Raw genomic sequence first — 10,413 nt, 5'->3', positions numbered from 1 at the left:
TACAATGAGCTTCAACGTCCAGAACCAAATTGGTTTTGTGCTTTGTTTGCTGCTTGCCCTCTCTCACCAGGCCAGCTGTATTACTCATACGAGAGGAAATAATGACGCCAAGGTCCATTAAGTGGGATGGCAGGACATCATATCAGCATTAATCTCCCACTTAGCAGAGCAGCCTCAGGAGGAGGAGACAGGGAGAGGAGAGAGAGCGAGCACATGCTTTTTAACTGCACCTAACTGTCGCAGGCTTTACATTTGTACTGCTGTTATTCAATGATATACAACTTTTGATGAAAGATATGATTGAAACAAATTACTTTTGGTGATCCCATGACCAGGACAAATGTTCTGTTTTGTTTTTTTAAGAACCTGTTACCTTTCCCTTAAAGCCACAGCGAAATTATTTAATTTGATAGGATAAATTGATCTATAAATTGATCTACAATGTATATATGTGCAAAGTGCAAAACCAGTCTTTTGAAAATATTTAACAATACAGAAAGATGCTAATAAATACTCAAATATGTTTTTCTTTTCTTTCCTTTTTTCCCTTTTTTTCCGAATTCGTACAGAAGAAGAGATGGAATGTACCTAATCTGGTCCTTTTAAAAACATATTTCTCTTGTTTGAAAGCAATGTTTTATTATTCATGTTCAATTCCTAATTTTTTTATAGCAAAAAATAGTTAATAAAAAGTATTTTGTATCTTTCAGAAAATCACCACGTCAAAGCTCTGATTAGTTCAAGGGATTGACGAATCAGTTCATGTCTTGGTTTAACTGGCTTTATTTGTGCTCTTGGCTGCAACTCCCATTGGAAGCAGTGGGTCATGTCAGGTCTCACTACCACCCGTTATTCAGGGGCATCCATGGGATGTGATCAACTAAAATTTAAACTGATATTATTATGACTTAAATACTTGTATTGCACTCAATGTAGGATCCTTTGGTGCAGTTGCAAGCTGGTAGATATAATACTTTTTTTAAAACTAACAAGGAATAATAGACTTCACCACGAGTGTTATTTTCAGGGGCTTTCTTCTTTTAATGCACTTTTTTTTTGCAACATTAACAATATAAAAGATAGACCACCGTATTTGTAAAATCCAAGTCATAACCATTCTGTGCTGGACTTATTTGATAGATGCCCCTTTGTCGCAATTAGGTTTACATGGTAAATTACAATCATCAATAGGTTTTCTTTTTGCAAGAGTTTTTACGTCGTCCACGTAGAAAGGAACCAAGGCCGCTGCAGTAAGGACACTCTACCAGGAAGGCACACACTTTTAACTAAAGTCTGAACCTTATAAATATCATCATATTCTGTATTGAAACACAACCTTTATTATCATTACCTCTATCGTGGGTAGTTTGTATGGTGTACAGCGCCATCTAGTGTCATTAAATAACACATCCCTTCAGTATAGCTGCCCTAGCTGATCCCTGAAGGACCGTTCATTAAACTCAACTTAATTATAAATATTTCATTATTAGATCAATATTATGCCTAAACACGTAATTTCTAAAGACACACAGACACAAACAAACAATGTCGTTTTTTTCCTTCATTTTCATGAAACGGACAACGGCGTAGCATTTGTTCTGGCCCCAGTAACAGGGCGCAGGAGCCGGCCACGATTGCGCCTGATCATAATTATCTGTCAGACGCGGATAGCGGTTGGTGAGCTGGCTAGCTGAAGCTAAACTGGGTCCCTGTCAACTGACAGCTGAACATATTATTTTCTCTCGAGCTGTGTTCCCCAAAACAATTGCCACGATGTTTGAGGAGGCCAGCGAAGTGTTCGACAACATGTTCAAGTCTTCGTTCCCTTTAACCTTCATTGTGTTCATCCCCGCGGTGTTGATCCTGGTGTCGCCGCTGCCGGCCGAGGCGGCACACGAGTTTACGGTGTACCGCATGCAGCAGTACGACCTGCAGGGACAGCCGTACGGTAAGGGTGCCGTTTCTCTGCTTTATCTGGAAAGGATACACGGAAGCACGACCACGGTAAATTCGAGGTAGCTCGTGGTTGTCTGCAGCTAAGCGCTGACGTTACCTGAAGTAACGCGTCGATGCAGGTCAGCGGCAGCTAGCTAGCTGGATGCTAATGTAGCTTAGCTTTGCTAGCAGGGAACAACAAGCTAGCTCAGTTCCTCGCCATTATCATCATTAAGGTCACTCGTAGAAATTACCTCCGAGCTTACGTGTACTTTCCCAACTACACCCGCTGTCTATGTGTCAATACAGCGTTACATGTTCAACGTTGCAAAAAAGACTTAAATCCTTAAAGGGATTCAACAGTTCGCTTTTTCAAAAAAGCACTGGGTATTTCTGTGGCACTTTTTAGATTAGTATTCATGAAAGCTACCCCAACCTCTGTGTATGTGTGTCAGTAAAATAGTTATTGTTTCACAATTGATGGGTCTGTGTGTCCTACCCTCAGGTACCAGGAATGCCATCCTGAATACGGAGGCTCGTACGGTGGAAGCAGAGGTACTAAGTCGTCGCTGTATTATAATGCGGCTGGCAGAATTCTCCTATGAACTGTACCAGAAAGCCCTGCGGCAGTCCGCGGGAGCTGTGGTCATCATCCTGCCCAAGAACATGTCTGCTATGCCCCAGGACATAGTGCAGGTAATAACACTCACACCAAAGTGCTGTATATTGTTTCTCTCCTTTTACCCGTAACTGTTTCCACTTTGACTGTGATTCAAGTTAAATGCAAAGGAGGCCGATGGTGCAACATTCAAGTGAATGTGAGCTACAAGATAGAACGCAACAAGAAGGAAAACTAAAGGCCTGCATGCTTCGTTGTCAGACTTTATGCATGGCAGAAGTCATAAGTAGCATTCCTAATTAGTGCCAAACTTTAGTTAATATAACGAGCAAGCCACGTTTCCTGGCCACCACCTCACGGTTTGTCCAGGATTTACTTTCTCGGAAAAAAACATTTTGTGAATTTCCATGTTTTGATTGAGGAGTTTCGGATCGAATTTATTTGGGTTAGTAAAAATTGAAAGGCATGCCATGTACCATTTTAAATAACATCACCCTCCTGTTTACAACATTTTAAGCTTTCAAACTTAACTTCACAAAGCTTCGTGTGATACAAAATCAAAGGAATTAGATTGGATATAATCTCACCAAAGCACACTGACACATTTTGAGTGTCATCTATAGATTAGTCTTTCTGGAAAGCACAAGTAGTAGTCATTTCATGAGTTACACATTTGGGTCTGTAACTAGATTCCGTTTTTGGTAAATGATTGAGGAAACAAAAGGTTAATTTGTAATGCCGTTGCTCTCCTGCTTCCCACTGTTGAACTAGCTGGGTTCAAGGAATTAATCAGATTTCCCCTTTCAGTTTGAATCCATCAACATCTCACGCTAACAAACGGAGCGGTGTGTCGTAGCTTGTTAAACACGCTGGTCCCCTCTGCTCTTCATGCGTAGCAGTTCATGGAGCTGGAGCCGGAGATGTTGGCCACCGAGACCGTCGTCCCCGTCTACTTTGCCATGGAGGACGATGAGCTGCTGTCCATCTACACCCAAACCCTGACCTCCTCTTCATCACAGGGGTCGTTATCCGCAGCAGAAGGTAGAGAGTCTCTCCCTCTTGACCGTACCTGCTGTTCGGCTCAATATGTCTAGCTGTCTGCATTTGTGTAATAATTATACACAGAATTTTCACATTTAGGATGAAATATGATTAACAGATGGGGAAAGTTGGTCATGTGGAATGGGCGCTTTGCAAGTCGGACAATTCTAACGGTGTGGTTTCTGTTTATTTCTGTAGTGCTGCTGCATACAGCCACAGCCAACGGCTTCCAGATGGTAACCAGTGGAGCTCAGAGTAAAGCTATCAGTGACTGGGCCATTACCAGTCTCGAGGTGAGAGACTTGATCATAATCTAAAGACAAATGTACTAGAATGGGCTGATTTAAACACACAAACCTTGATAAAGAGATATTGTTTGTCACCCGAATCTTTTAACGAGGATATATATATGATGTAGATTTTTTTTGAAGTGTGACTTTGAATGAAAAACTTAAATACCCATAGTTTTTCTGGAGCAGTCAGAGTTACAGTAACGTCAGGCAGAGCGCTGTCTTCGTTGTTAGGACTGTGGACTCGCAGCAGGAATGGCCGGGTTTACCTCCTCTCTGTACTTTGTGTGAGAGTTTTAGTCGGCGTAGTTTTCCCTCTGGGTGCTTGATCTGGTTTCCTCCTACAGCCGACAGGCAGGAGCTCAGATGCACAAACAAACTGAATTCCATGTGACTGTGTGCACAATTTAAATGCATCTTTTTTGATGAGATGATAATAATAATAATAATTTAAAGATAAATAAAATAATACTTTTTGTTCTCGATTTGGTACGGCATCACTATTAAATGACATTTCCGTCTTCTCTTGGCCGGTTCTGTCTGTTGCACAATGCAGAGTTTTAGACAGCTTCTCTCGACAGATGTTTTGAGAAATGGGTTAAAAGACTCTGACTTTAATGTTATAGTAAAGCTTTGTTAATAGGCCAGTGTGTTCTGCTCATGTGGCTGCCCATAAATCCTGTAACAAAGACGGTTGTGTGGACTGAAAGTCTGGGATTTTATACACTGCCTTTTAAATTGTGATTATATTTTGCGAGCTGTTTCTCTATTTTACTCAAGGTCACAAAAGTCCTCCACCCAAAACAAGCAGATTATCAATGCTCAATGTGAATGTTGTTCTGTTTACATTCAAAGAATCGATTGCTACAGTATTTCTGTCCCTTTTTCATCAGGGTTCATGAAGGGATTTGGATGGATTTAACACTTTGAGTCAGAACGGCTGGTAAATTGTTATCTGAGAAGCCTCTAATCCAAGTTTTGTTTTAAAACCAGGAGAAACCGGTGGTTTAGTCACACCTCAGGGGATTAGGAGACCCTGAGGTCGAGTGTGAGTGTAAACCACTGCAACTCTGCACCGTCACGCTACCAGCCTGACGGTTCAAGCAGCAGGACCCATTGGTTCAGCTGAAGCTCATGCTTCAGATAATCAGCTGCTGTTTTATTTCAGTCATCTAATGGCTCTCTTTTTATTTACCAGGGTCGTCTGGCTGGCATTGGAGGAGATGACCTGCCCACGATCGTGCTGGTGGCCCACTACGACTCCTTCGGTGTTGCTCCAGTATGTTCAAAGCTTCTTTTCCTTTCCAAATAAGCCCCGACTCTTTCGAAGCGTACAGCGGCGGTAACGCAACGCGAGTTTGGGTAAAAAGAGAGCGGTCCGGGAGAGTAACCCGACTCTGTGTGTTGTTGTCGTGTCCAGTGGCTGTCGTACGGAGCGGACTCCAACGGCAGCGGGGTGTCCATGTTACTAGAGCTGGCTCGTCTCTTCTCAAAACTGTACACCTATAAGAGGACACATGCTGGGTGAGTCACGAGCACAGCACTCGCATTCAGGTTGTCTTTGGATCATCCTGTGTCACATTCAAAAGCATCGCTTTCAGATGATTTTTGGCAGTCGTGTCCAGAGCGCCACCTCGGCGTATTCTCTGCTGCGCACTCATTTCATGCATCGTGTATATAGGGCGACACGGTCAACTTTGTATTGCTGGCTGACCTCAGTGGTTCTTCTGAATGTAAGATAAAGTCTAATTGTTCTGTCTATCACATTTGTTGTGTCTAGTGTCCGACTCCAGTTGCTTTCTGACAACCATATTGAACGTCATCTGTGCACTCAGCTGACAGTGAGAATCACAGTGGACTGTTAAACACTTAGAGCGGTCAATAATATGGTACACGCTCACTCTTATGTCTAAATGTACTTAACAGCTGCTGAGTAGGCGGACTCTAACAAAGAGGGTTAGGCCAGGAGTAATGGGCTTTACTGGAACATGCTCTGTGGAAGACAGTCAGCACTTCTCGATTGATTTGTCCGTGTTTTTAAGTCGAGTAATTTAATTCCCACGCTTTCCTTTATGTTAACTCTGGTCTTTATGTCTGTACATTGATTCGTCACACATCCTCCGTCGGGTTCCCCTGGGGTGTTTTGCGTGTATATTTGATTTGTGTGTGCACCGTGTGGTGTGTTCAGGTACAACCTGCTGTTCTTTGTGTCTGGTGGGGGAAAGTTCAACTACCAGGGCACCAAGCGTTGGCTGGAGGACAATCTGGACCACACGGGTACTGTCATGTTCCCACAATGCTTTGCACACAAAGTATTCATGCAGCTGGATTTGGTTCAATGTCTGGGCTATGATTCAATACAATATTCAAAATCGGATTAACGACAATAATCTGTGTGTAATTACTTTTAAATGCAAGATGAAGAACAGTTCCGTTTGTCGATAGACTCCAGTCTGCTGCAGGACAACGTGGCCTTTGTGTTGTGTCTGGACACTCTGGGCAACGGGGACACGCTGCACCTCCATGTGTCCAAACCTCCGAAAGAGGGCAGTCCTCAGTATACTCTACTCAAAGAGCTGGAGATGGTAAGAACCTCCCAACCTCTCATTTCTCTGTCATGACGTCACTTTTGTTCCTGAATCACTCGCTGCAACTTTGGACGTTTTAGTTTTGCTCTACTTTTCTGATCAAACCCAGATCGTATATTAGCGACTCGGATATCATTTAAGACGACGTTTTCCCATTTCCTCTCAGGTGGCCGAGAGCCAGTACCCAGAGGTCAAGTTCTCCATGGTCCACAAGAAAATCAACCTGGCCGACGACATGCTGGCTTGGGAGCACGAGCGCTTCGGGATCCGCCGCCTGCCGGCCTTCACGTTGTCCCACCTGCCCTCCCATCGCCTGGCTCAGCGCGTCAGCATCATGGACTCGCGGTCAGTGTCCCCCTCCTCTCGCCACGGAGCGGGAGAGCCCCCTGCCGGGTGGGTTCACGACTGCGAGTCGCCAAATCACCCAAACGAGTTTCCATCCAAGCTGCCAGTCCTTGTTATTCATGTCATAGGTGTTGTCGACCCATTCCTTTCCATCTTTACCTTCCATAGAAAGGGTTGTGAGGCCAACCAGAGCATATTTTACGTCGTTCATGTCGGTATTTATGCACTTACATTTATGCTCCTGTAGCCATTTATCGGTTATGTGTTACAATTTGAAACATAACTCTTTTCCAATCAGTTTATTTGATAATTCTTTTCTCAAACTTTCTGTATTTCAGCCTTCCTTTGTGGAAATGGACTCTCTCTGTCTCTCTCTCTGTCTCTGTCTCTCTCTCTCTCTGTGTCTCTCTCTCTCTGTCTCTGTCTCTCTCTCTCTCTGTCTCTGTCTCTCTCTCTCTGTGTCTCTCTCTGTCTCTCTCTGTCTCTCTCTCTCTCTCTCTCTCTCTGTCTCTGTCTCTCTCTCTCTCTGTCTCTGTCTCTCTCTCTCTCTCTGTCTCTCTGAGGGTTCCTGGTTTATCTCTGTCGTGCGTTGGGAGTCTTCCCACCGCCTTTAACTGTCCGCACACTTGTGTTTGTGTCTCACAGGCCTCACGTAGATGTGAAGAAACTCAGCAGGAACTCCAAGCTGGTGGCAGAGGCGCTGGCCAGGGTCATCTACAACCTCACGGAGAAGGTAAACACACTGATGGAGAAAATAAGATGTCTCTAGATTGTGTGTCTGCTCTCTGCTGGTGATGTGTCATTTCTTAGCGGGTGTGTGCGCTGCTTCACAGGGGGCTCCTGGAGACCTGCAGATCTTCACTGAACAGATGGTGAGTCACCAGGCGGAGAGGCAGGGTGGTAACGCTTCTCTCAAAGAAACGGCGGGAGCAACAACTGCCCCTCATTACTGTTCATTTTCTTAACGAGACATATTTTGTGCAAAATGGTGCTGATTTAGTCGATATTGTGCTGTTAAAAATTTAAGCAAAGCCTCCACAATATTATAGAAAAACTTTAATTGCCTTTCATAATATTTATTTACAATACCCAGATTAGCTAACCCTGAGCTGACCATCACAGACACGGGTGGTCACGTTGTGTGTAGCTCATAGTGTACGCCTATGTTGTTGTTGTGGTGTGTGTGTGTGTGTGTGTGTGTGTGTGTGTTGCGTCCGCAGGTGCAGGACGAGCAGCTCTCCGCGGTGGTGGACTGGCTCACAGCTCAGCCCCGAGCCGCTCAGTTGGTGGACAAAGACAGCAGCGTGGTGTCCACTCTGGAGTACCACCTCGGACACTACCTCAAGGATGTCAAGAGACACTACGTCAAAGCTGACAAAAGGTTATTACTTCAAGAATGTGCATAAGCATACATATAGAGCAGTTGGTAAATACCTGAGCTATTCATATTGCACCTTTTTTTTAAAGCAGATCCTCTCGCCTTTTATTAGCCTGTCTTTAAAAGTTCTAAATATTCAAGTCTTTTATGAAAAACAGCTCTCCTTTTAACCCTTGTGTTGCCTTAGGGTCAATTTGACCCGAATCAATATTACACCCTCGTGTCGCCTTAGGATTAATTTGACCCCATTCAATGTTTAATGTCGGTGTTCTTTCGGTAGTCAACAAACAAACATAAAGTGCCTCACACTTAAACTTGGAAAACAATATTAATTCTAATAATTTTCTGGAGGTTTTAATTGCTGGCGTCAAATTGAACCCAAAGGGTAAAATATGTTAGTAAATATAAAGGTAACAGGAGGGTTAAATATTTAATCGGGTCAAAATGACCCTAAGGCGACAGGAGGGTTAAAGCTCAATGTGCTAGTTACCGTGTGCCTGTGTCTTTGTCAGTCCAATAACATCACAACTTTAATGCTTTATATAAAATATTTGTTTATTATTTATTATATTTATTAATTATTGTCACAACCCTTCTTGCGGTTCAAAGTCTGTCCTGTAGCTAACATCTGTTGAACGTTCTCTCTGTTTTGCCCTCAGAGATCCAGAGTTTGTATTCTATGACCAGCTGAAGCAGACGATGAACGCTTACAGGTACGCCGCAATAAGCTCCGCCCCTTCTCCCGGAGGCTTTGGACTCACTGAGGCTTTCACTGTCTCTGAAGTCGTGAGGTTATCTCATCTGCATCAGATTAGTCCTCCGTTAACTTCATACCTCAGACTCCACAGACCTTTGTGTCCATACTTGTAGAAGACACAAAAGAAGTCGACGCATGACGTTAAAAGATGATTGTTGTATGTTAAATATGATTGTTGTGTCTTTTTAAATAATAATCTGTATTTCACTCACTCTCCTCCTCTCAGAGTGAAGCCTGCTATTTTTGACTTGCTGCTGGCTGTCTGCATCGCAGCCTACTTAGGAGTGATGTATCTCGCTATCCAGGTGAGTCTCAGTGGACTGCGGCCCCTTCCAGATTATATTTACAATGTCTCGGCTCATTGTTCAGCCGTTTGCTCTGTGAACGTATTCTCGCCGCTGTCATCACGTGGCTCTTGTCCACAGCGAATAATCTGTACACTTCCTCTGAGCACCAAACAGTCGGTCAGTCAGTGGAGGAGTGGTGGACAGTGAGCTGCAGGCGGATAGTTCCCTCAGCAGCCGGTGGAGATAGAAACCGACCTGACAGAAACACAACTTGGAGTAAATGATCATGTTGCTCCACAGAACCCGTTCATTCCCCTGCTAGACGAGCCCCCCATTGTTAGAGTTCCATGTCTGTAAAAGGTCCGATGTGTTTTTGGGTGGTCTTGTGTGGGAACGTAAAATGAACTCTTGTCTCCTCCTTTTCTGCAGAACTTTGGCGTTCTGTACAGTGTTGTGCGTAGAATCACCCAACCCAAGACGAAGACCCACTAAGGTGCACGACAACATTGTTCCCCCCCATATCCCACTCTCTCCCACAAAATCAAGGAACTTTTGACCAGTAAGAACAAAGCAGCTGGTCTGAGCTGCGGGTCTCATGGTGGTTTTCAAACCAGCAGAAGCTCTTCCATTTCTTTCATCCTGATCCACAGACTATGATGTCGGATTCTTACCTGCTGCCAACTTAATCCATTTGGTCTCACCGACCAGAATAATCAGGAATCATCTTTCGCTCCCCGTGTCTTCGTGAACACGGAGTCTCGTCATTCATTTCTAATAATCCCTTGCGGCGGACACATTTCATGATTTCACTCTGGTGAGGGATGTAAAGCGTTTGTCCACGCGCCTGAGATCGAGATGAGATCACGTGTCCTCATTCCTCCTCTCGCTCTACTGTACGAGTGACCGCTCTGCCAAACGGACGTCCTGCGTTGTCTCAGGCAGCTACAGGGAGAAACTGACCACGCAGAGTTTAGCTCAGAATTTATTATGTTTTCTCCTCACCTGGGTTTTTCTGTTTTTAAAGGAGAAGTAAAGATTTTGTAATCTGTTTAAATACAATACTCACATTTTCATCATGATTTTTAAGGAGGTATTTGTAATTGGCCATACTGACTCCTCATTAATCCACAGTCCTTCTAATGTGCAGTTGTACAAAATCCCCCATGTGCTATT

General features: G+C 43.9%; 1 protein-coding gene across 2 annotated transcripts; it reads left to right on the top strand.

Moving 5' to 3' along the window:
• Positions 1–880: 880 nt before the first annotated feature.
• On the top strand, positions 881–10,407 carry ncln (nicalin). Of its 2 annotated transcripts, none has more exons than XM_056411187.1 (15): positions 881–1,948; positions 2,441–2,631; positions 3,451–3,595; positions 3,794–3,888; positions 5,084–5,164; positions 5,306–5,409; positions 6,074–6,162; positions 6,331–6,470; positions 6,640–6,866; positions 7,464–7,551; positions 7,652–7,690; positions 8,039–8,199; positions 8,856–8,909; positions 9,180–9,258; positions 9,670–10,407. In XM_056411187.1, exons 1-15 carry the CDS (start codon positions 1,774–1,776, stop codon positions 9,730–9,732), a joined length of 1,731 nt encoding a protein of 576 aa, XP_056267162.1. In that variant the 5' UTR covers positions 881–1,773; the 3' UTR covers positions 9,733–10,407. The 2 variants fall into 2 exon arrangements, with proteins under 2 accessions (XP_056267162.1, XP_056267163.1); XM_056411188.1 differs by having other exon boundaries at positions 1,402–1,948; positions 6,640–6,818.
• The last annotated feature ends 6 nt before the right edge of the window (positions 10,408–10,413 follow it).

Source organism: Pseudoliparis swirei, unplaced genomic scaffold (genome assembly GCF_029220125.1).
Source record: "Pseudoliparis swirei isolate HS2019 ecotype Mariana Trench unplaced genomic scaffold, NWPU_hadal_v1 hadal_149, whole genome shotgun sequence".
In the NCBI taxonomy this organism is placed as follows: Eukaryota; Metazoa; Chordata; class Actinopteri; order Perciformes; family Liparidae; genus Pseudoliparis; species Pseudoliparis swirei.
Note: the sequence above shows the minus strand (reverse complement) of the source record. Positions and strands in the feature narration are given on the sequence as shown.

What these genes read in the sequence shown, in the direction of transcription:
- ncln (XM_056411187.1), top strand. Translation starts at nt 1,774, where the DNA reads ATGTTTGAGGAGGCCAGCGAAGTGTTCGACAACATGTTCAAGTCTTCG. An exon ending in TACTCAAAGAGCTGGAGATG is followed by an intron (nt 6,471 to 6,639) that starts GTAAGAACCTCC and finishes ATTTCCTCTCAG; the next exon opens with GTGGCCGAGAGCCAGTACCC. An exon ending in TGATGTATCTCGCTATCCAG is followed by an intron (nt 9,259 to 9,669) that starts GTGAGTCTCAGT and finishes CCTTTTCTGCAG; the next exon opens with AACTTTGGCGTTCTGTACAG.